The 26596-nt window shown below is 35.7% G+C and overlaps 3 protein-coding genes across 9 annotated transcripts in view; 2 read left to right on the top strand and 1 right to left on the bottom strand.

The window, feature by feature from the left end:
* Positions 1-1539: 1539 nt before the first annotated feature.
* On the top strand, positions 1540-7302 carry LOC137073255 (ras-related protein Rab-9A-like). Of its 3 annotated transcripts, none has more exons than XM_067441565.1 (2): positions 1540-1623; positions 6246-7302. In XM_067441565.1, the coding sequence occupies exon 2, from the start codon at positions 6282-6284 to the stop codon at positions 6885-6887; it is 606 nt and encodes a 201-aa protein (XP_067297666.1). In that variant the 5' UTR covers positions 1540-1623; positions 6246-6281; the 3' UTR covers positions 6888-7302. The 3 variants fall into 3 exon arrangements, with proteins under 3 accessions (XP_067297666.1, XP_067297664.1, XP_067297665.1); XM_067441563.1 differs by lacking the exon at positions 1540-1623 and adding an exon at positions 4814-5298; XM_067441564.1 differs by lacking the exon at positions 1540-1623 and adding an exon at positions 5372-5486.
* LOC137073249 (transcription elongation factor A N-terminal and central domain-containing protein) lies at positions 1620-3877 on the top strand. Its single transcript, XM_067441545.1, has one exon. It carries the CDS (start codon positions 1802-1804, stop codon positions 2990-2992), a length of 1191 nt encoding a protein of 396 aa, XP_067297646.1. The 5' UTR covers positions 1620-1801; the 3' UTR covers positions 2993-3877.
* Positions 7303-9756: 2454 nt separating the features above from the next.
* Positions 9757-26596, bottom strand: part of gpm6ba (glycoprotein M6Ba) — a 75479-nt gene continuing 58639 nt past the window's right edge. For 3 of the 5 annotated variants that reach the window (XM_067441554.1, XM_067441556.1, XM_067441553.1), the window contains 6 exons: positions 19064-19250; positions 17479-17635; positions 15919-16087; positions 15595-15668; positions 14742-14807; positions 9757-11245 (listed from right to left, as the gene is read on the bottom strand). In XM_067441554.1, the coding sequence (XP_067297655.1) occupies positions 11093-11245; positions 14742-14807; positions 15595-15668; positions 15919-16087; positions 17479-17635; positions 19064-19250 (806 nt within the window). In that variant the 3' untranslated portion in view covers positions 9757-11092. Of the gene's footprint in view, positions 11246-13496; positions 14468-14741; positions 14808-15594; positions 15669-15918; positions 16088-17478; positions 17636-19063; positions 19251-26596 lie in introns of those variants that run through there. The other 2 variants (XR_010904756.1, XM_067441555.1) reach the window with 2 other exon arrangements.

Raw genomic sequence — 26596 nt, 5'->3', positions numbered from 1 at the left:
CCTTCTGATTCTGAACACGAAACCATGGACAAAAACTAAGGTTTGATCCCCCTCTTGTGGTATATGAACTAAATAACAGAACAAAAGCTCTGTAAATTTCCATCCATTCTCTAAAAATCAAAGTTGAGTGTATAAGCAATTAAATACCAACAACAGTGGGATCCCATTTTGTTCTTTGTTAAAGGAGATCAAACATCAGAAAAACTCTTCCTGTAGGTAGATTTGGAATAGGCTACATGGGAGTTGGTGCAGCCCCACCCAAAAGTCTAAATAGATAGGAACACTGGGTGGTAAGTAACAAAGAAAACAAGTTTCAAAGACTTCAAATTCTTTGTTTTAAAGCTTTGTACTCTCAGGTTACACCTGTTGTTAGGAATAATTTGTGGCTAAGTATGAGCCAAAAAACTGCCCTATCATATTACTTGAGGACCCATTCCGGATATCACAAAACCTCCTGTGAGAGTTTTCATTACTTTTTTTCTTTTTTCTAAATGGCCTGTGACCATTTTGTGAAAAGAATAAGCTCCACCATACATTAGGTCAATGGTGTCAAAGAAAGATCTATTGAAGAGAACAGTTATGGGTGAATGCATTTGATGCAATATGCGATTATAATGTACATATTATGTTCCACAAGTTAAAATCTTGATAATTAGCACTCTATTTTAGTAAAAAGGTAAAAATTACCCTACTGCTGTGTAGCTGTTTCATCAAATCTAAGCCGAATGTTTGGCTACATCTTGATCATACAAGCTTAAAGTGGTGAGATTGGACTAGCAAATTACCAATTTAGACTAGCAACCAGATAAAATATTCCATAAAAGACACAGATAGGCCTAACCTGTGTGTGACCATCAGTTGAGGGTTAATAAAATGCTCTCTGGCCTCTCTGCAACTCCCGGAAATTAGAAAGAACTTGAAGTCAAAACAGCATCAAAGACAACCAGACTATAGCATCGAAGAACTGCAAGAAATATCCACACACATTCATTTATTTGTTTTTGTATTTTTTGTATCAAGGGCCATTTATCAGGCACAAGATAATTCAAGCACATTTGTTTAAATTTAATCTTGTTTTAACTTTATGGAGAGCAGGGGAGGTAGGCCTAATGCAGACAGGATTTTTTTGTGTTCCCATTTCCTCCACTAGCAGGAAAATAAAAATAGCAATTACAGAACTAGAAATAGAATAAGGTATTCAGAAAAAAGAAAGATAGATTGTTTTAGTTTTAGAAACTACCTAGCAATGTTGTGTTTTATAATTGTTGTATTTTAATGTCAATGTAGCCTACGTAGGCTAATATAACATTATTATATTATAGTATGTGTTATATTATGTTAGAATTATAAAATGGTTATAAAAGTGCAGTTAAAAATGAAAATATACACATTTTTAAACTTGTTGTTAATGATGTGATAAAAGTGTCTCATGACTGCAAAATGGCAACAACAAAATTTTTTGGGAAAAAGTTGAGCAACTACGCCATCTATAGGTGTTGCTATGTGTAAAATGTTATTGGAATATCTCAGACATGGCGGAAGGTTTGCGAATTCTTTTCTTATTCGAATTCGAAGGCTTTTACTACTGAACGGTTTACCAAGAAGATACTTGTTTGTTTGAAGGTGAATGCGTTGCGTTAGTCTGCGATTTATGTATTCTTCTATTCATATTTGCGGCAGTTTATTCTTATAAACAAATGTGTGCATGTAGCCTAATAGGCTAGGCCATTGAAGCCGACATTTTTTGCACTAGATTAAAAAACTTTCCTTGATTTATTGTTAGTCTAATGTATAAGAGGCCATGGATACTAAAGAGATAATTAATTATGCTATACAAATAGAAAAGTTGCACAATGATGGCAGCTATGAAAATATTGTATCATTATTGACTGATCTGAATAACATTTCTCTCACATTAGAGCAGATTCAGACTACAGAAATTGTGATGGTACTTTATAAGCTACTTAAGTTATGTCCAGTTGTGAGTGTTAAAACAATAGCAAAGAATTTGCTCTCAAAATGGAAGAAGTTGTCCAAGTGGTCACCTATGCTGAAAAATAATAACAAATACACGTGGGAGAACAAAGAACTAGAGAAATATAACCTGCCTAATGTTGAGGTGTCTTCGGAAATCCCCTCTGTACCCAGTGGATCTCAGCACTTACATGAAAAGGGGAACGAGAATCAAGCATTTACATGCAACACAGAGCAACATCATATAACAAAGGATGTAAAACAGGACGAATGTAAAGACAGTGTGTGCTCAGATAAGTTGTCCTCTGAAAATTCTTGTCCAGAAAACGACACTGCAGAATCTTTTCAGCTACAACATGAGGAGGAAAGCTTCACTCCAGCCACAGTGTCACATAGATCTGTTAGAGAGGACGATTTAAGAACCTCGGTTCCTCAAAACACAAATCCGCCCGGCACTTCACTTGACTCCACAGCATTGAGATCTAAATGTATCTTGCTGATTCTCCAGGCACTTACCCCAAATCAGCAAAAAGACTCCGATCCTATGGACAAACACAAAGCCCTCGCTCAGGACATTGAAGCACACATTCATGCTCTTTATGGAAGAAACCAGCCTAAGTACAAGTCCTGCATAAGGAGCAAGGTGGCCAACTTAAAGAACCCAAAGAACCCTCATCTACGCCAAGGCCTTATGTCAGGACACCTGAATCCAGAGACATTTGCCCAGATGTCTGCAGAGGAAATGGCAGGGGCAGAACTTCGACAGCTCAGGGAAGGTTACACCACTTTGGGCATCAGTGAGCATCAGTTACCAGAGGCGGTGGAAGGGACACCCACCAATAAAGTTCGCTGCAGGCGCTGTGGCAGTTTGGACTGCAGGGTGACACAGATCTCACGGGGGATGCTGTTCTTGCCCACATGGGTACGGAGTGGCAGTGCAGATAATGATTCAATGACTTTTATGACCTGTGCTAATTGTGGAGAGCAGTGGTACCACAGCAACTGGGTTTGCCTTTGAGCAAGCGTGTATTGATAACTTTTCACAGTTAAATCAGTTGTTTTTTTGTTTTGTTTTTCAGTCAGATTAACTTTCTTGTGGCTTTCAGTTTGGTGCAATGAACCCTCATTATACCCTCATGTTTTGACTCAGAAAATATTTTTTTGAAAAGATATTAACCATTAAAAATTAAGTTGCACCTTGCACCCTGGCTTTACACTTGATGATATTTATCCGTGATCTACTTTTTTTCCCAAACATACTTTCGGTTAATTCCATGTCAGTTTAGCCAGAAGTCCTTGGCTAAATGTTTTCTTCTTCTTCTTATACTATAATAAATACATAAATTAGAAGAAAGCTATGGGGGTGAGGGGGAAGAGAGATTCAATGTGGCTCCAAAAACCAAATGTAGGTCTCTTTTCAAAAAATACTTATTGTGTAACGTAGTTTATACAAAAGTGACCCATATTAAAGTCCCACATTTGGTTTTTGATCACTAAAAATATGCAGTTTATCAGTTAGTAGTATGTAGAGTCATATTGAGTTCCCAGTATCTCTGTAATTGAACCATAGGCCTTGAAAATATAGATACCAAAATAAAACACTGTTTAAAAAAAAAGAAGCATTATAAAAGGATATTAAGAGATCTTTACTACTTCTTGAGAGACAGGCATGTAAACTTGGGGCAAAATCACATGAAGGGCTTTTTACAATTTTGAAACTCGCTGTTGCCACATAATGCAAGAAAGATAGTTAAAGTTATAGCTATAGTTATTTTTACGAATAAACCTACCAATATATGTGTAAAAATAAAATAATAATGATGCCATCTTAAGTCATTTTACACCCATGTAATTTGGCTCCAAATCTCCAAATGTTAACAATATCAAAATTTGAGCTGGGTAAGTTTCTTAAATGTGGTTGATTTGAAGGAACGACCCTTTTTGTAAAATATATTAAGTCTCTTTCCTATATCTCACTCAAACTTTTAGGATTGAGTTGATAAACATGAATATGCATGAATAAGCTTTAAACTTAATTTTTTTAAAATCTGAAATAAAGGTTTATGCAGGTAAAATAAATATATTTAGTTTGAAAACATTCTAGTGTAATATGTATGATGTTTTATTAAAGTAAGACTTTTCCCCCCTTTTTGTTTTCCCACTCAACTTTCAGAGGTCAGGAGTTTGGTCTTTTCTACTCGGTCTTAATGACTTTGACCTCAGTCTTAAACTAAATTAATGCACGAGAAACAGTCATTTTACTTTCAGATCGCCAAAAAAAAAAAAAAAAAAAAGGAGAAGCACAACCCATACAAGCATGAACAAAATGCGTTCTTGTGTCTAAGCTCAGCAAACATGTGACAAAAAGTGTGGCACATGCAGAAAGCATGTGACCTGGTAATCTGCCCAAGATATGGGTCCAAAGGCTAAAGGCTGCATATTTAATTTAAAAAATAAAAAAGCCCTCAGATATTTTCACTTAAAAAAATATTGTTGACCTATTAGGTTTGTTTTCTGGTTTAAAGCATGTACACATTTGGAATTAAATGCAAAAGATTTGCATGGAAATTATATTTTGTCTCAATAGACAGGGCTGTCGTTTTTACAGCTATTTAACAACTGGAATTAACTCTTGATATGTTTTAAGAATGAATTTGACCTCATCTTGAACTTTCTATTCAGTTTAGCAGTCAGACAAGTTAGAGATTTAACTTAGGGTAAACTGTTATATTATCAATGTAGGCCTATGTGTAAAGCTGTTCATCACAACATTCCATGATGTGGCAAACATTGACTGCAATCTTTAAGATTATATTCCTCTCATGTCCTCTTACACAAGTTCTAACACACTCTAAAACTGAGTTTTATGGTGACATGTTGATTTAATAATGCTGTGTGTTTGTGATCAAGACATAAGAGAATGTGTTCTGTAAAAAAGCAGGGACAGTATTTGGTTAGTGACAAGCTGATAATGCTGTCGTCAATCGAAGACAGTTAATAATTGATATCCTATGCCAACCAAATAGAGGGAAAAGGCACTTCAAAGAGAATATTTCGTTTACACTAAAATCTTTTTTTACTGAATCAAGCTGCCCTTAGTTATGTAAACAATTCGATTCTTTTCCATGTTGTTTTAATAACTGATTGCATGTTAGACGTCTTATAAAATGAGTACTCGGTCATGAGCTTCAGTAGCTTGTTTGGCCAGCCCAGGGGCGCCATGTCTTGGAGACGCTCCATAAAGTGTGTGGATGATGCTGGTTGTACTTTAAGGAATGGCGCTGCTAACTCAGCACTTCGACATTCATTGCTGAATTCTCAACGGTATGTAGACCTAATGTATTATTCCTAAACGAACGCTACACATGTTTTACATGTACGAAATGCCAAGTGTAGAATTTGACAGGACCTTTAAAGCAACGATGACGCGGTTAGAGCGTCCCAATCTGCCGGTTTGATCATGCGATTGAATGGAATGCCACCACTTCATTTTCTCTAGCAGTTGCCACAATGTACGTTTCCTATGACAATTTGCTTTATGAAAGCAGTCGCTTGTGACAGTCATTCAGCTTGCCATTGATTAACTTCGCTATCGAGTAAAAATGGGCTTGACTTCTTGAACCTATGTCGTATTCTAAGACGTTTTCTGTTGTAAATGCGTCCAACGCTGTCGAGTTGTTAAATGATTGCTGTTAAAATACGTCACGAGTAGCCCAGTTTTGCGATTTGTTTAGATTTACACTGTAAAACTTGTATTTGCAGTTCTTCCAAATGTTCGTTTTTTCGACTCATGTAATCTATGTAATGAAAAGTATAAGGTTAGGAACGTATTAAGTCAAACGTATGCATTATGTTTGATTCGTTTTTTTCATTCATTCGTTTTTAATACTATGAAGACAGACTATCCGTGAAGATATGTCTCACATGATCGGCGCTTCCGGGGCTCGGATTAGCTGCTGCTATCACAGGACAGTACACAAATAAGTATTTGTGTGATGAACAATGTCTTGGGCAAAATAGTTAACCAGGAACTCGAAAGTAAAGATTACATTTTGAACTGAGCTTTGATTTTAAGTCACAATCGCATTCAAATGTATTTAGGACTCTGAAAATGAGGAATGTTCCAATACTAGTCTCAACATGCCTACTTTTACTACTTTTAACAAAACCTGATGTATTAAAATTGTCAACTTCAGGAGTATACCTTCTAAATGTGAGAAGATGTACATTTTAAAGCTTGCTAATTCTTATGTACCTGATTTTCATTTCAGGTCTGCAGGTGAGGTAGCCTATGAAAGTTCTTGATCATGACCACCAAATCATCTTTGCTGAAGGTGATTCTGCTGGGGGATGGTGGCGTGGGAAAGTCATCCCTCATGAACCGCTATGTCTCCAACAAGTTTGATTCACATCTATTCCACACAATTGGTGTAGAGTTTCTTAACAAAGAGCTGGAGGTGGATGGCCACACGGTTACCCTACAGATCTGGGACACAGCAGGCCAGGAGAGGTTCAGAAGTCTCCGAACGCCCTTTTATCGTGGCTCTGACTGCTGTCTGCTTACATTTAGCGTGGATGATAATCAAAGCTTCCTGAACCTCAACAACTGGACGAAAGAGTTTGCATACTACGCGGATGTCAGGGACCCAGAGAAATTTCCTTTTGTTGTTCTAGGAAATAAAGTAGATGTGACAGAGCGTCAGGTGTCAATGGAAGAAGCCCAAAGGTGGTGTCAAGAGAATGGTGGCTATCCATACTTTGAAACAAGCGCAAAGGATGCCATTAATGTCTCAGCTGCTTTCGAGGAAGCAGTTAGGCGTGTGCTCGCGTCTGAAGATCGTGCAGAACATCTGCTGCCCACAGACACCGTTGATCTACGCAGAAAGCCGCGTTCTAACGGCTCGTGCTGTTGATGCTTTTTAATGAAATGAATACAACTGAATAACACTCCTTATGTGCTAACAAATAAGTGCATCATCATCATCATTAATTCTAAACAGCAGATGCCAGAAATAACTTTGCGGTATGCTTACTTTGGTACAGCATTTCTGTCATCGCAGAGCTATATCATCTCAAACATTAGTCCAGGTCTGAACAATGGACATAAATGAAAAGTCTTTCACAATGACATGCCTTGTTTAAACTTTAAAATAATCTCTTTGGTTTGCATTCCTTTACCATCACTTTAAAGCACTGGAATACCTTCCTCTGTGATTTTTAGGATATCTAAATTATTAATGTTGGTAAACCAAACAGGGATCTGTGAGATCCTCCAGCCAACTAATTCTAATTCTGTTCAAAGTTGAGAAATAAACATCGGCTATTACACTCACGACCACTAGAATGTTTTTGTCTCATTTTCCGAGTCCACAATAAGGTACATGCTGTGTTACTTTAAGTGCCTTTTGCACAGATTGTTTGTTTGTCTTATTTAACAATCTTGCATCATAAGATGTATTGAAATGTCATGAAGTGTGATTTTTTTTTTTTTTTTTTTTTTTTTTTTTTAGCATATTTGTAAAAATATGTACTTTAGTTTGAGTGGGCTAACAGAGCTAAGACATTTAGGTGTGAATTTCCTTTTAAATCTGTGCATAATTTTTGTTACAAAACAATTCTCATAATAACCCTGCATGCTCATCCAAGTTTGCTACATTTGATTTGTATTTGTTAATATTTTATTTGAATATTACTGAATTAAAAGTATTTGATTATAGATTATCGGTTTTATTTACTACAACGAAAAGTTAAAGTTCACCCAAAAATGAAAATGATCCCATGTTTTACTTACCCTCCAGTCATCCTAGGATTATATTATATTTAAAACTTTAAAAACTGTAATCTGTAACTTCCGATAACTGTCGTATGCTCAAGAGAGACAGTCGTTCCAGCGTACGCCGTAGGAGAATATAAGAATATGCTAGTTCTCGGGAGAACAAGTTTTGTTTTGCTATATCCTCTGTGCTTCCACATGTCACTGGAACTTACCTGCGTCTAAATATTAAAACTATACATTGATTTTCTCACCCTGAAGTAATCCTAGGTTTATATGACATTCTTTTTTCTGACGAATACAATCTGAGTTATATTAAAAAATATCAATGGCAGTAAATGGCTGTTTCTCTTTTAAAGTCCATAAAAGTCCATCTATCCATCATAAAAGAGCTTCACATGGCCCCCGTAGGTTAATAAATGTCAATAAAATAAGAATATGTTACATCTCGCGATATCAAAGTATTGTTTTGCTCTATTCTCTGTGCTTCCAAGTTCGTTACTGGAACTTATAGGCCTGCATCATACGCTGGAATGCCAGTCTCGTGAACGCTAATGCGACAAAAAGCGAAAGTTAGAAATGACAGTTTGTTAAGTTTTAAATGTGGATATTTTTCTTACACAAACGCATCGCTTCACTTCAGAAGGCCTTTATTAACCTCCCAGAGCCATGTGGATCCACTTTAATGGACTTCAAAACAAGAACTGCCATTCACTGCCATTTTAAAGCTTGGAAGAGTATCTATACTTGTATTCGTCATATAGTTCCTTGGGTGGATTGAGGTTGAGTAAATTATGGGATAATTTTTTTTGTTTTTGTGAACTATCCCTTTAAGGACAATGTCGAGATATTTTTAATAACAAAAATAGGACCACACATTCCTACACCAGGTGGCGCAATTACGGCAAAAATACACATTTAATATGCACAAACTGCAGAAAGACTTGAAATAGAAATGATTATGTTACTTGCAATGCAGTGAAATTATAAGGCAGTATGGCAAAGATATGAAGATGATCTTGTATCTTTTGCACAGGTGTTTTTTTTTTTAATAATAAACACAAATCAGTTCATATAGATCATAGAAAATATTTTACTAGAGAAGGTTACAAAAATCACTATACAGGATTCATAAAACATCTGACCTCAAATAAAATGGACTATGAAACATCTAAGACTACAATTTCCATCAACATACAGTGGGTTGTTTTTGGGGGAGGGGGGAGACTGTCAATTGTAGTCCATTATAACAATGTACTACACATCACTTAATTACCGCAAAACAAAATGAAATATCTCTCCTTCATGCAATAATGAGGGAACAATAGAACATCCAGGCACACATTTTCTTTTCAAAAACAGGGTAAATAGATTAATGGACACATTCCTGTAAGCTCGCTTTAACAGAATTTAACATACAGCAAGAAATGGCATATAGTAAAAACAATTGTATATGTGGACAATACTAACATGCTTATATTTACAGAGACATTACAGAGAAGAATTATTTCAGTTAAAAGACAGATCAATAAAAAGAGAGTCATATTGTAAAAGAGTAATAGAAAGAGAGAGAGAGACCAGTTAGGAAAAAGATACACTGCAAAAACAAGGCTGCATTATTTGACTAAATTCAAAAATTGACTAAATTCAAACCATTTTCCAAGTTCCACGTCCACATAGCAATAACTCACACAGAGGAGTCACAATCATTTCATAAATCTCATGGTAAACATTGATCTTGCCATAATAACAAATTCTAGTAGACTGAAAAATAACTAGATTTAGCAACAAAACTTAAGGAAAGTATTAAACCTGTATGGCTGATGAGGGCAGTTTCTGTTAGACTTTATCAGGAAATAATTTTGTCATTTTTTTCCATTTTTTTTCCACAAAAACAAAGATATCTAAATTGTTTTGCCTGACAGATATATATATATATATATATATATATATATATATATATATATATATATATATATATATATATATATATATATATATATATATATATATATATATATATATATAGTCAGATACTGTTTTCAGATAAGTCAGATACTGTTTTCTGGATATCCTTTTGAGTTTTGAGTACTAGATAATACTCAAGACTGGCAGATTTGAAATATTTTTACTGCTGTGTGTATGTGGGCATGTTTTTGTGACATATGAGGCCACAAATGTGTATAATGACATAGGTATGACATAGGTATTACAAGGAGAGGGTGAAATATGAGGACATTGGCCATGTCCCCACTTTTCAAAATGCTTATAAATTATACAGGAGGAGTTTTTTTAGAAAGTAAAAAATGCAGAATGTTTCCTGTGATGGGTAGGTTTAGGGGCAGGAACAGTGTAAGGGGATAGAAAATACGGTCTGTACAGTATAAAAACATTACGCCTATGGAATGTCCTCATATGTCACAAAAACAAATGTGTCTGTGTGTGCGTGCGTGCATGTGTGTGTTAATAAACCTGCTTTCTATTACAAGATTAGTGCAATTTGTCAAGAACCGGTATTATTCCCCCACCCCTCAATAAAAAAAAAAAGAAAGAAAGTAAGAAGGTTTGAAAAAGAGGTGAATTCAGATATCTAACACAGAGAGAGCCCAGAGAAAGATTCTAAGTAAACAGATATTTTCAATACACAACCTGGCACCCATAATAAAAAAACAAAACAACAACATTCATTCACTTTCACACATTTATATATATATATTTATATATGTATAAAACACCAAAAAGGAAGTTCCTGCAAAATGTTTGTGAGGAGTTAGTGCAGACAGTCCATCATGTAAGCAGCGCTTCACCAAGACAATGCATCATAAAACCAAACATAACCCAGTTATAACCATGATGCTACACTTGTACATACATCACCAATGCAAAAATACTTGAAAAATGACGGTACACTACTAGTATACATACACTTTTATACCAGCGGATGAGTAAAACACATCATATCACTATTAACTGTATCAGGGATGATTCCACTCATCATTTGTTACAGATGTTCAATAACCTGAATGTGTTTCATCATGATTATAACCAACTTATACTGCTGTTATGATGTAAAGTCAGGCTAGCGCACCTCTTAGCAGTGTTAGTTTGCGCAGTGATTCATCTGAAAGTGGCAGGAAATTGAAGCGGCTGTATCTGTGTGTGTGTGTGTGTGTGTGTGTGTGTGTGTGTGTGTGTGTGTGTGTGTGTGTGTGTGTGTGTGTGTGTGTGTGTGTGTGTGTGTGTGTGTGTGTGTGGTGTGTGTGTGTGTGTGTCTGTGTGTGTTTTGATGTGATCTAGAGAGCAGGTTAGGACGAGGTTGGGGTAGAACAGAGAAGAGAGAACTGTTTATGAGTACGAGTTTAGACCCTCCTTGGAGCGTGACTGCACATCCTGCAATTCTTGATCATCCCTGGTCTTGATGTCCTGGTAGGCATGAGTCTGCTGACATGCTCCCTTAAGGTAGGCCCAGTTTGCTGCCAGGATCATCAGGTAGTGGATCTGTGAACAGTAGAGATGGGAAGGAAACAAAATAGGCAGAGAGACGGAAAGGGAGAAAGACGGAGGAAGAAACAGGTGGAGGGAAGGATTAGTCATGAGTGGGTTAGTTAGCCAAAGCCAGCTATAAGAGTTAAGACCGTATTAATTAGTTTAAGTAACTAAATCTCAGTGAATTATTATAGCTGCACCACACAGAAATCGATATAAGTTGATCACAATACACTGGAAAAAAAATATATGTTTGTTACTCTATTCAGAGCCTGTTCTTCTATTGTGCTTTGGCTCTGTTGTTCCTCTTCTTTGCCTAAAATTCCCTGTGATTATTAGCTTTCACAGTTCCAAATTTACAAACCATTTCTGTTTCCTGTTTCCACAGACTGCTCAGTCTGTGTATTTAAGCCTTCAGTTTATTCAGTTTTCTGAGTGGTCTTGTTTACATCTTTTTGTGGTTGTTATATTGTTTTACTCTGAAGATCTCCTGCATGTTCTTGTTGGATTATTAGTAAAGACATTATTAGTGTATGCATTAGTACAGCCGCAATAAATTCTCCCACAATCCTGAATAGGCAACTAAACAAAATAACATTTTACAAAATGTTGATTGCAGCATTAAAAAAAATTAAAATCTGTTTGAATGATTGATTTAATGACTCTCTCAAAAAGACTTCACTTGTATCATTACTTCATTACATAAATCAGCGTTTTTGAATGAATCTCTCAAATTATTTTTGTGACAGTTTCTTGTCGTCACCTACTGGTGTAATGATGTAACTGATACAATCTTTATTTGATGCTTTAAAGCTGCACTATGTAATTTTTCCGCCCGCTAGAGGGTGCTTATTCAAAACAAAGGCGTAGTTTGATGAAGCTCAGAATCTTGGGACATGTGGTCTTCACCTCACAGCTGGTGGTAAATAGGACTGGGGCAGAAATCATGTTCATGGATGCGGTTATTAACGTTACTGTAGTATGAAGCAGAGCAGGACAGAGTGTTGTGGAGCTGAGCAAGGCAGCGGGAGCGATTGTTACGCAAACACGCGGCTCGCAAGCAGCGGGACTTTTATTATGATGGGACACAGTCGCGGGTGCCATTTCCCCTTTTCCGGTCATGAGTATGAGGTAACACAGCTCTGTTTATTTTAACTTAAGTGTGTTTATAATTATGTTGTGATGTTATTCTGTATGTTAAGTCGGCGGCTGCAGTGACACTTGTTGCACACTGCTAAGAGTAAAGCGTTTCTGCCAAATAAACCCAGAAACCGAGGGTAACGCAGATATGATGCAATTGACAGACTCCCTCAGACGTTCCAGCTCCTTGGTTAAAATGTTCTTACAATTTACATATAGTTGTAAACAGTTGGGGTATTGTAAGAGCTCAACTGAACAAAATATGCAACACTGGCCTAGTGGTTTTTTGTATATTTTACTGCAAAAATACTACATAGTGCACCTTTAAGTTATTTTCAAAAGATTATTCCTATATACATGACAACTGCCCTCTCTGGGTCAGCAGCAGCATCAAGCAGATTTGAATGTTTCCCTGTGATTGTAGTTAAATAAATAAAATAAAAAGATTTAATAGACAACACTGAATTGTAATTTAAGAATAAGATTGCATGGGTATTGTAATCGAGATCTCTATTTAATAATAATAATAATAATAATAATAATAATAATAAACTCTATTTATTAACCAAACATATCTATTTGCACAAAAACAAAACATTCATACTATGTTTGATTTATTAAAGACCATACCCCACTCAATAAATATATTGTCTTTAGACATTAGCCAAAATGTGTATTTAAATACAATTTTGTAATTTTTCCTTAAAAAATAAATAAATTAGCTATAATATGGACGTACAAATTTTACTTAAGACAGAACCAAAAACATTTTGTTAGTTAATGTTTAACTTAGTTAACTTGCTAAAGATAAACAACTCCAAAATACCTTAATTTTTATGTCTTTTCAAAAGAAGCATCATATTTTCTGTTATGCACCAGAAAAATAAATAAAACCCATAATAATTTCTGGAGTAAGTAAAGCCTACAACACTCTGGTGTAAAGCCAATATTTAAATGCTCTTAATTTAAATAACGCAGACGTTTCACTTTTTTCGATGTAGCCACCATCACATGAAATATGAAATGTTTCAGTTAGCAAATAAAAGATGATGTAAGGACTACTGGTATCCAAAGAAATGTAAAAAAAGAGCTGATCTATCAAATAAAGAGAAATTATCATCTCAACAATATATATATTTTTTTATTTCTGATTATTTCTAAAAACAGGAACTATACTGGTTTAAGAATAATACAAAAGCCACAGTAACTATAAGCTATTTGAATTCAATAATAAACAATACTAAAGTTAGTTGGATAAATCTAACACAATTAAGACTCTGAAAGACAATGGCATTTTTTTAGTAATTTCCCATGAATGCAAAACATCACATGAAGTTAAAAAGTACAGTCACACCCTTCACAGGTACAAGTAGCAAAAGTACAAGTTTTCTTTTTGAGCATTAACACACCATTCCTATTATCTTTCATAACAGCAATAACTATGCTCTTTTCATCTACTGCACTTACCTTGTCTTTTCTATCTGACTGAATTCTGTACTACTGGTGCCTCAGGGCGAATATAATCAAAAGGAGCAACATACTTATCAAATACAGTTTTTCCCCCTAGTTGCCATCCTGTAGGTGTTGTTTGACTGACAGTTATGTTCTCACTAGGCCTACTGAAATGTTATTTTCTCATAAACTGTAAATAAGCTACACTATTCTGTATTAGTCATAAGTGCTATTCTTGATTGGTCCTAGTTAACACAGGTCAAATATATGGAAAACATCAAGTGAGTGAAATGTATTGTGCTTGTTTTGTCAAGAGATCAGACCTTGTCAAACAAGTACAGAAACACAATGGTAAGTATTATTTTAACATTAGGCAATAGGCAATAACATTAATACGCACTACATGCACTCTATACAATAAGTCCAATGCTATTAGAAATAACAAATCTCTATTTATTTACTTATTTATCTACCTTACCTTTTTCCTGACCTCTTTTACACTTTATCTCTTTTTCTCTCTATCTCTGAGAACAACTTTCACAGACTTTGCTGTTAAGCTCAAAATTTAGTGGTGTGACTGTGGTCGTAGCTCTTAAACTTCAACACAGCAAAGTTATACGTTGTGGCCATCACATAGATGAGCTGAATGGAAGAGAGACAAACCAGTGCATGAGACCAAACATCGTTTTAGTAACTTTACAACAAAAGCTGCACCACTTCAATCTGTGCCTAAAGATCCTAAACTGATGACAGAATATTGCGAAATAGGTCCACGGCAATATTTTGTACCTTTTTCTCTACACCTTAGAGCAATTCTTAACTAAGCAATGTTAAACCATTTTCAACAATTATTCTAGATTTATAGCACAAGTTACTTAAGGAAATAATTAAATGAACATTTAACATGAAATCTTACCAGTGCGATCACAGTGGCACCAGCTCCAGCACAGGCAACAATATAAAGATGGTAGGACAGATAGAACTGCAATGAAATGTTATGAAATCCATTACCAGCATTACTATGAAAAAACAGAACTACAGACCTAGCCGCACAAACTGTAATATTACTCATTTAAAATAAAATAGCATTGCCTGAGAAATGTACCTGAGTTCTTAAATAATAATAATAATATTAATAATAATAATAATAATAATAATAATAATAATAATAATAATAATAATAATAATAAATATATAATATATATATATATATATATATATATATCTATATATATATATATATATATAGATATATATATATATATATAAAATCAATATATGCAATATATGTATACAATAAAGGATACAACTTTAAGTTGGCTGGTAAAGTGGATAAAACCTTATGAATACTTCATGTAATGCTAAATGTTTAAATATATGGCCATACATGTTCAATTAATTTATTGCAGTATATTGAAGAAAAAAAGCCATTGTTTCCCTTATATGGAAATGTATTATGTAATTTATTGCATTATATTTTGCCGTAAATGTCCACATTTTTGTTGGGTAGAGTAAAAACATTTTATGTCAATAGTCTGCTATTCTGTTATAAAAATCTGATTAACTTGCAGTGCAGGCTATCAGAATTTTTTCTTACTGCCTCAAATTGCATTTACTGCATTTATTTATTTTGCTCAGTAAACTTATTTGAAGTCTTATTTATTATTATTTTAAACTTATTTCTGACATTTTATTCCATGCCAGGTTTAAATAACTTCCTAACATTCCAAATGTGGTGAACTTCATGGACAAATGAGGTACATTTTTACCTCACTAGTATTGCAGATGTCACTTAGTGTGGACCCACAGGCTTTACCAGGGCTAGCGTTCCATGGGATGATTCCTAAAAATATATATTTTATTACATTATTACATACATTCATCTAAAAACATATAAAGAATGCCAAAGCAATACACTTGAATAATTACAGATGATTAAATGGAATACATGTTTAAATGGTTTTCCACTGGTAGTAAATGCCAGGGAAAGAAACTGAAGTGTGCACTAATTAGCACTGACAGGTTTATCTCAACTGCTCCATTCAATCAATATAACCAAGTATAATCTAATGATTCAAGGTAAAGGTTTTTACCATACTGCCGCACATCAACACAGATGTTGTCCACAGAGGTTAGATTGGCAATAGGGGACTTCATGGCACCACATGTAGTCCACATGTTATAAAAGAGGAACACAGGCACCGCAGAGAAGCCAAAGATGCCTAGCCATCCCAAGCCCAGAATGTAGGTAAGGAACACAAACTTAAAAAAGAAAAAGTAAAAGAGACAAGTTCAGGTTCAGTTTGTTGCAGTTTGTTGCCTTTCATGCTAAATATCCATATATTTAATATCATAATGGCGGGAATAATCTCATAGTTTTAATCCTGTTTGAATCCACCCCAATCCTGCAGTGTATACAGTATAAATGTGACCCAGAATGATGATTTATTTACAGCTGAATCACCTTGGATGTGTTGCCACTAGATCATCACAATCACTCATGAGAACATACATACGATTCCCAGCTTAAAAAAAAACATCACACGTGTACATACACATACCAAAGACACATCCATATATGGCCTGAAGGCTTTAAAGATGGCTCTTACTGGACATCTGCAGCAGAATTATAGGAATTCGGGTACATAGCACTAATCTGTCCAGAAGAGTTGAATGTTTATGGAGGGAGGTAAATGCATTTGAATGAGCATGTATATGTTTGTAAAGCGTATTTGAAAAAAACGATGCAACGCAAGGTGACGCAAGAGTTTTTTGCTAATTTCAGTCCTGCACAGTTATCATTTTCACGTCCAGCGTGAAATAGCAAATGTACTCATGTGTGGTGGTCTAGAAACAGGATGTGTTCAAGTGCATTTTTAGCATGTTGCCATTTTGAGGCAACTGAAAATGACTGCGCCATTGACCAACAAACACCAGGTCTAAAGTCAATAGCACGTTATTTTTATTATTTAAAGAGCGCGTTAGTATGCGCCTATAGCCGATTGCTCTACGCACATACACTGCTAATTACACACAAAGGGACACACAGCAGCACACAAACATTTTTAAATATTAAAAATAAAAGGATTCCTCTTTGGAGAAGCGTTCAGTCTTTCAGCTCGCAAATTCCGCCATGGTGCAAGCGCAACTGGCTTTTAAAGGGAAAGGAAGATGACTCCCTGATTGGTTTATTGCATGTTACGCTCAAAACACACCCATGACTAATTAAGATACTAGGTACAACCCTTTTGGACCATGCCCCTGGCACACCGACCTTTTTCTGTTGATTAACAAAAGTGGATTTGGACATGCCCTACGTGCACTTGTGCCATATGCGCTTCAGACCATGCACTCAGATCGTTAAAATAGGGCCCAAAATGTCTGGTGATGTTCACTAAAAGGTTAATACTCTATCGGGTTCTACACTAAGCATAGTGAGGTTGGTAATGTTATGCAAACATCAAATGTATTCGTTTACTAATCATGCACTATGGCAAAAGTGTATTCCTTTTGAGGACATCGTATTGTCCAAGAATGCTGAAAACTGAAACTCAATTGTATGTATAGGTACAGGTAGGTAGAGGCATGTTTTTCAAATGTGCCTAGGTGGGTTGATTTGTATGTCCATGCTTGTATATGGGTGCTGGCATTACCAATGCACTGATGCAGCGTCCACACACAGTCGTCTTGAACTCGCTGTGCATCTCTTTGACAGCGCTGGTGGTGTAGAAGCCCTCAGCCAACAGAATGATGCCATACAGGAAGAAGAAGCAGGCGATTCCATAGATGATGTACTGCAAAATCTGAACCCTGTAAAACAAAGGAAACATTTATCTGTAGTGAATGTGCTAATTAGAGAGATCTGTGATGGGCAACAATTTCTCAACATTATCACATATTTATATATTGAAACCTAGAAATATGTGATAATGTTGAGAAATTCCTCACATACATGAAAACAGATCAGTTTAGATAAAATGATACCAAAACATAAAGTCATGGTTTATTTAAGATAACATTTGCTAGAGTTCTTGCTCAGTAAACAATTTAGCTGGGAACAATTTTAATTTTGGTGTGGGGCCTGCAGATGTACTCTTGGCAGATTTGATCAAAGGGACTGTGTATACTGACACTGAATATGTACACAGGAAATCAAAGGCCATGTGCTCCCAGTAAAGCTCAAGATGAAATGATGGAAAAAAAGTGCAGCTAGTTATTTACTGGCGCTCTAGAGGTCATTACCATACTCACTCTTGAGCAGTCATAGACATGAATTCAAACAGGTACAAAATTATAAACTTTAACACTTTACAATAAGGTTGTGCTAGTTAGCATTGGTTAATGCATTCACCTGTTAACTGTCACTATTCTTTTTAATATCTGAACTTCAGGGGCCGTAAGGTTGGCCTATTTTTTAAATAATACACTCAGCAGATTATTGGAGAAGTTAAAAGTTCAAGTTTAAAAAGCTGTACAAATGTACTGTGAAGAAAATGTACTAAATACTAAATAAAAACTAAATATTTTTATTTTATTCAAAATATAGTACAAAATAATTTGTACTATAAACTAACTACATAATCAAAGCTATATGTCTAACCAAGTTGTGTTCCAAATTTGAAGTTGATATCATAAAAATACCATGGTAAGCAATGTCCAATTTCAGTGTCCAAGCTCTCCAAAGATATCTAATTTATGATGATTACTAAAATACGTGATAAGGAAAAAAGGCAATAAAAACCACGGCAAGTGTCCTGCCACCGGAATACCGACTATCTAACATTAACTAACAATGAGCAATACATGCGTGACAGTATTTTTAAATCTTTGTTAAAGTTTGGAAATATGACGCTTCATTAATAGGTCATGTTAGTTCAGGATCAATAAAACTTAAATGAAATAACATATACAACTTTCAATTAAAATAATGTATATGTTGAGTAAATGTTGAAATGAACATTAACTAAGATTATAAATGTAATAGAAGTATATTTAATTGTTAGTTTATGTTAACTAATGTAGTTAACTAATATTAACATGGAACCTTATTGTGTTAACAGATTAACAAAATCAAGATTTGCTTTTTTCATCTCTCTAAATATGCCCTAATGTAGCAAATATACCCCCTCAAGCACCTCACAGTAGCAATCTAATGTACTGACACAGCTATCATTGGGGAGTTATCCCAATTTGTGGTATTTGAAACATTTTCATGGCCATTTATTCAAACACACTTACACATCAATGAGGGAAGCATGGTCGGAGGTGATGCGAGAAAAATGGTTTTCCACCATGGTCACAGTGCCCGTAAGTGCCACATGCCCACAGCCGCAGAACAGAGCCACACCTGAAAAGCACAAGATGGTGGCCACCAAAGAGGCATAGGGGACACCGCCCAGACACTTGATGCAACACTCGAAGCAGCCTGTAGGGGAAGAAAAAGAGTTTTTGTTTTGCAACTGCTACTTTCTAGTATGTGTTACTTTTTTAATGTTTTGCTTATTGTTTTTTTTAAACACTGAACATATTCAGAGAGGGTTGTATTAATCTTATTGATACAGATTTAAATTTTGAAACAACATGAAATATCAGACAGAGATTTTTTTCTATTGCCTTAGCGACATTGCCTTTGACACCAGACGTGTAGTTCCTGTATTTGGTGTTTTGACACCTCATTGCGACATAATTATGTCAGATGGAATCAGATGACCACAAGCCATCTTCATGCTCGGCGTGCTTTACACCACTGCATCCGACGCTTTGCATTGCACTTGGTGATGTAAGGCTTGGATGCAGCTGCTCGGCCATGGAAACCCATTCCATGAAGCTCTCTGAATCTAATCTGTAGGACACACAAAATTTCGAGGTCTATAGCTAGTGACTCTGCAGAAAGATGTAAACTTCTGCCCAATGTGTGCCTCAGCATGTGCTGACCCCACTCTAAGATTTTATGTCTGAGTTGCTGTTGCTTCCACATTGTTATAATGCCACTAACAGTTAAATGTTATCCCAAAACACACCCATGACTCATTAAAAGACTAGGTACAACCCCATGCGCCTGACATGCAGACTGCTAGCAACAGTGAATGAGTGCACGCAATACAAGCCTGTCAAACACATGTGATTACTAGACTAAGTAGTCTTACTGCTCTAATACTGTCAAATACACACAAGGTAACATATATAAACTAGGGCTGCACGATTTGGGGAAAATATATAATTGCGATTATTCTGGTTAAAATTGCGATTGTGATTTAAAATGCGATTATTGTTATTATGATTTTTCACAAATTAAAAGTGTTTTTATATTAACGTGACTAATAATAATAATTATGATTATTATTACTGCTAAAAATATTTAAAAAAAGAAATATTACCATTACAATAACATTTTCATAATTACAAATAAAAAAAGATTATGTCAGAATAAATATAACAATATAATACTAATACTAATTATTATTATTATTTTTGTAATATTTTATAGAAAACTTATTTTACAAAAAAAAAAAAAAAAAAACTGCTGGGTTTCCTATTAATTTGCAGACAACCTATGACTAAAAAACATTAGAAAGGTCAAAGCCTAAGGAGTTATTGTAAAAATAAAATAAAAAATAAAAGATGTGTGCGTGCGTGCGTGCGTGCGTTGTTTATCTGTGATATCAATTTCTTAAAGTCTGTCTTTAATATGAAATATGAATCTCTCGTGCATCCACTGTGGGGGAAAAAAACTCCTGTACATTGAAGAAAAACATGGATTGTCCAATAAATTTATAATTTTTAAGTTTAATAAGTTTTAAAATGTATTAAGTATTATTTTCTTATTATTGATTACCCAAAAGTTTTTAATTCAGTTTTGCTTACGGCAGACAAACAATCCACACTGCCAATTCCTCAACTGGGACCTGCTCATAAAAAAAGACGGGTAAACGGAAAAAGACAGATGACGATGACAAAAAAGACAAAAAGAAAGAATTAGATAGGGCCCGAAATAATACGCGGAGCGGCTTTTCCGAGGTGGAGGGAGCTAACGTTACGTGTCCTGAAAGGATTGAAAACCGATACAGAGTTAGCCAGATTTCTGCTTGACAAGTAGTATCCCTGCTTGATTTGTTTCATTCCTCGAAGTTGCTGTAGGTGCGAATTCCTCGTCGGAGCCCATTGACTCACTGTCAAAACTCTAGCCGCATAACATACAGATAAAATGTCATGCACTGTGCAAAAGCAACTTTTGAAACCTACTAATTCGTTGGCTTGTCATGTTGCTGAAATGATGTACTAACAAACCTTTTTTAGCATTACATATCGATAGAATAATGACTTGCACTCTGTAACGTTAGTGGATCATTGTCTGGTTGGAAGACAAATCTCCGTCCCAGTCTTTTGCAGACTCCATCAGGTTTTCTTCCAGAATGGTCATGTATTTGGCTCCATCCATCTTCCCATCAATTTTAACCATCTTCCCTGTCCCTGCTGAAGAAAAGCAGGCCCAAACCATGATGCTGCCACCACCATGTTTGACAGTGGGGATGGTGTGTTCAGCGTGATGAGCTGTGTTGCTTTTACGCCAAACATAACGTTTTGCATTGTTGCCAAAAAGTTCAATTTTGGCTTCATCTGACCAGAGAACCTTCTTCCACATGTTTGGTGTGTCTCCCAGGTGGCTTGTGGCAAACTTTAAACGACACTTTTTATGGATATCTTTAAGAAATGGCTTTCTTCTTACCACTCTTTCATAAAGGCCAGATTTGTGCAGTATACGACTGATTGTTGTCCTATGGACAGAGTCTCCCACCTCAGCTGTAGATCTCTGCAGTTCATCCAGAGGGATCATGGGCCTCTTCTCTCTGCATCTCTGGTCTTCTCCTTGTATGAGCTGAACGTTTAGAGGGACGGCCAGGTCTTGGTAGATTTGCAGTGGTCTGATACCCCTTCCATTTCAATATTATCGCTTGCACAGTGCTCCTTGGGATGTTTAAAGCTTGGGAAATCTTTTTGTATCCAAATCCGGCTTTAAACTTCTCCACAACAGTATCTCTGACCTGCCTGGTGGGTTCCTTGTTCTTCATGATGCTCTCTGTGCTTTAAACGGACCTCTGAGACTATCACAGTGCAGGTGCAATTATAAGGAGACTTGATTACACACAGGTGGATTCTATTTATCATCATTAGTCATTATTAGGCGGCCCTTCTTGGGTGGACCAAAACACACCAACAACTGGTCTGACTTCCTCCAGTGCGTCCTTGTTGTGTAGATCGGGGAAGAATGGGAGACCCTGGTGGGGAGGCTGGCTCATCGAACACGGCCAGCCGCGAGCACAGCTCTCTCAGCGGCAGCTTATCACATTCGCCGCAGGCCGCCCCCTCGAGAGTGGCCCGGGCATGCTGCACACCAAGGCACTGCACACAGAGCTGGTGTGTGTCCGTGGCCGAAATAAAACTAGACAGGGAGGCACACACTGTCTGAATTGCTCGCTCGCGATAATTTCTAAAAATATATTGTTTCCTACGGGACAAACAACACCAAAAAGACGACAAACACAGAGTGCTAACGCTGAAGAGCAGAAAGCTAACTCAGCTATGTGCCGGCCCTTTGTACCTTCTAGATATGCCGTCACTCGCTACGTCATGACGCAACACCAATCAGGATTGGCCTTTTTTCATTCAAGCTTCAGTAGCGTCACACTGGGGCGTTCCCAGAAGTGTCATCTACGATGACGCAGTGCGAGTTCACTCGATAAAGGGAACCATGGGTAAAATGTGTTTTTTTGTTGTTGTTGTTTTACACTATTGGAATCTAAATTAGAATTCGTTAAGAAACGGAATTAATAAATGGAACCGAAATAGTTTGATTAGTTAATTCAAACGCTACACACAACCCTACTTCCGACAAAGTCAAATAGCAAAACTTCAAATATCGACAATATATTGGCCATGGCGATATGTCAGTCGACCACTACTGCCCCTTTAATATATGACCATGTAATGTTCTAATTTCTTACTCTCTTCATGTCTTTTGAAAATAATTCTTTGTGATTCATTTTGTTCTCTGCCTATTTATCTTCTTCCAGAGACATCAAGCAACTCAGACTCCACCACATATATGAATAATGCATCATCTCATGCTAAAGAGATGGACTCCAACTTATGATCTGTAGACATCTATGGTATGCAAAAAAGAGTGTTGAGTGTGTGCCTGAGAAACTACATTTCATTACCCAGAGATGGTACTTCAAATGTTATTTGAATGAATACATAATTTATTTATTTGAATAGAACTTTTTACAGTTCAAAATAATACTTTGATATATACCATAGTACTGAATGCTTAACATATTAATGTGCCATTACCATAGTATATGTCCAAAAATGTATTTATTTATTCATTCATTCGTTCATTCATTCATTCATTCATTCATTCATTCATTCATTCATTCATTCATTTATTTATTTATTTATTTATTTATTTATTTATGCAGGGACTAAATGTATTTACTGATCTTGGTCATACTTTACATTACTGTTTCTGCTTCCAAATGATCAAAACTGTACAAAAATAGCAATTAATGGGGATTTTGACTGAATGGAGGACATTGGAAAGTCATTAAGAACACACCAGCAGGGTCATTCCTGACATCAATGGACCTTCTGACCCTCCTGTCAAACACTCACATTAAAGATGCTAATTCATTTTTACAGTGAACAAAACTTGTCTGAATATGCATAACCATCTGTTCCACACTGCCACACACTACAACAGCTGCTGCTCAGTTCATAGACCATTTAAAGAGAAGTAAAATGGTTTCTCAACATGAAGAGGATGATTGTAGCAGTTATATGAAAGCAATATGAAATTTAATTTAATGTGTGCCATGATGACTGGTTAAATCAGGAGTGGTCATAAAAAACATATGGCTACCGTGGTTAAGCTTGGGAATGAAACATAACAGGTTAAGATAGGATTTCTTTAACCCTTATCTTTATCAGGCTCATTAGTGCCACTTGTAACTTACTATTATTCATTTTGTATTATTATATTTGTGTTCTCAAGCTTTACTACTGATTTTGTCAACAAGATACTAAATTCTACTAAAACGTGATACTACATTTTAAAATAAAATAAAAGTTTCTCATTGTCAATTCTGCAAATCATGACATTCATGGCATAACATTCATCACCATTGTACTTAATATCATTAAAATACTGAATTATATTTAATTAAATATTACATAAATGTTTAAAGCTTTCACTGAAGTTTTTTTTTCTCTAAAAACAGAGATCTGTTGTCTTTGTGTCCGCAGAAGGTGTAAAACCTCTCGCAGTTCAAAACTCTTTTGCTATGTCCGACGTCATACGTCACAACTTTTTAAGTTGAATACAGAAGATGGTCTGACAGAAGCTAGATATTTTACTTTATAAAGTTTTAAATATGGATATTTTTCTTACAAAACTCGATCGATTTACTTCAGAAGGCCTTTATTAACCCCCCGGAGCCGTGTGGAGTAACTATGATAAGTAGATGCACTTTTTTTTAACTTCAAACTCAATGGACCTCGTCACTGCCATTGTAAAGCATAGAAGCATCAGGATATTTATTAATGTAACTCAGATACAGTAAGTCATATGCACCTAGGATGGCTTGAGGGTGAGAAATCATGAGGTAATTTTAATTTTAACTTGAACTACTCCTTTAATAATTCCTAAGAAGCTGACAGTTCAAAAGTTTGTTGCAAAAGTGCATAACTTAGACCAGGGGTGTCAAATTCAGTTCCTGGAGGGCCACTTTGCTGTGGAGTTTAGCTCTAACCCTAACTAAACACACCTGAATCAGGTAAAGTCTCTAGGATTACTGAAAACATCCAGGCATGGAGCTGGTTGGTGCTACACTCTGCAGGACACCTGAACTAACCAATGTAAAGTCTTAATTTTCTAATAAATTCATATAATTAACTCTTATTGCTTTGTCTGTAGCCAGAATATGACATGCTTTTTTGCACTAGATTGGTAACAGTCTATAGTATTGTGACAGATTTTTTTCTTCCTTTTTTCTAAATCAGTGTGAAGAAATGCATGTACTTCCAGTGCATCAGATGGAGATAAAACAAAAACAAAAGATAGCTGCAGCTCGCTTTGGTCAGAAAAGGAAGGAAGAAAAGAGCAGGCTCAAAAGCAAATTCTACCTAAGGTATGTTCCAAATGTTAACATTTACCATGCAATCAGTGTGAGATTTCTAAGACTAGGTGCCAATGTCTGTATCCCTTTTTGTCTCTCTTTCTGTCAATCTATCCCTCTTTTAGGGTCCGCTTACTTGAGGAGGCTTCTGAGGTTGTCTTTCTTTCTTTTTCTTTATTTGTTCATTACACTTTTTGGTAGGTCTTAAAAAGCTGTATGTTATTGTTAGGTTTCACATATAAATGTTACGGGGTAGGCATGGGGTAGTAGGGTAGTAGGTGGGGATGCCATAAATAAAACAGGGTGTAAGGGGGCAGACCCTTAATCTTTGCAAAGTTGCCATACACTGTAAAAAAACAAAAACAAAAAAACAATGTTTTTTGAACATTTTCTAGTGACTGATCACATCTAAATTTTTCATTTGGCCATATTGAAATTCTGTGAATTGATGCAATTTAATTCACAGAAATTTAATTCGGCCAACTGAAAAATGTAAATGCGATCAGTATAGAAAATGTTCAATTGGAGACCTGAATTTTAATTTTTATTTAAAAAATATTTTTTTACAGTGTATTTAGTTGACATGTTTAAGGAGGCATTTAACAAGGACATGCATGTAGGCTTATCAAGGGCACTGTAAAATATATTTACATTTTTTTTTTTTTACCTGGAAGTAGGTGCCATCTTAAAGATTTTAAGGTAACAATGCAATTTTGTGTTTTTATATAAAAACTGGAAGGAGTCTTTATTTTAGAAGTTGTACTCAACACAAAAATGCTTTTAAATTGTGTATAAGAAAGCATAAGTGCACATATATTTTTTAATTTAACAAACAAGACTACCAACTAAGTGTACAATTTTAGCATGGCAGTGTTGGCTAAGTTTCAGTTCCCAGGCTCGAGTCAATGCAGAGTGTTCAATTCTTGTCGGTGTGATTGTGGCCCAATGCTGTACTCAGACTCGGGCCAGTATATTTGGCCCGTTTTTGGGGCGTCATTCATCCCGTGTCCATCCCGAATCTGGCAACCGCAACCGGGCTGAGTTATTTCTTCTGTCCTGCTGGATCTGGGCCATTTTTGGGCCAAACCATTTTCCCTACCTGGGAATGATCACAGAATTTTCATTCTTTGGTGAATTTCTTTAACAACAATTTTTCTAACATATGATTTGTCTGCATAACAGTCTACATGCTCCAAACAGGATACATTTTCTCGTTCAGTCTAATATTTTATTAGATTTTTTTTAATAGATTTTAGTTTTAGTAATGTTGTAAGGTGTGATAATATTTGCTAGTTTTGTTTTCTTTTATTTTGAAAAATGTTTTGAGGGTTGACCATTTCATGGCTTATTACTATTCATTGTGTGTGTTTGTGTGATTTATGAACCAGAATTTAAAGTACCTATTAAAATAATTTTTGGTATTTTGATAGCTGTAACCACAAATTCAGGATTGGTGGTAATAGTCAATGAAAAAAAAGAAAAAGAAGCTAATCTCAATATTTGTTGTGTCTCTCTGTGGTCTGTGACCACCCCACAACATTTATGTCAGGGTTATGTTTAAGTCTGTTTAGTTATGTTTTGGTTTCATTCCCATTGT

The sequence above is a fragment of the Pseudorasbora parva genome, chromosome 4 (assembly GCF_024679245.1).
Source record: "Pseudorasbora parva isolate DD20220531a chromosome 4, ASM2467924v1, whole genome shotgun sequence".
Classification (NCBI taxonomy): domain Eukaryota; kingdom Metazoa; phylum Chordata; class Actinopteri; order Cypriniformes; family Gobionidae; genus Pseudorasbora; species Pseudorasbora parva.
This window is presented reverse-complemented; position numbering and strand designations above follow the sequence as displayed.

What these genes read in the sequence shown, in the direction of transcription:
- LOC137073249 (XM_067441545.1), top strand. Translation starts at nt 1,802, where the DNA reads ATGGATACTAAAGAGATAATTAATTATGCTATACAAATAGAAAAGTTG.
- LOC137073255 (XM_067441565.1), top strand. Translation starts at nt 6,282, where the DNA reads ATGACCACCAAATCATCTTTGCTGAAGGTGATTCTGCTGGGGGATGGT.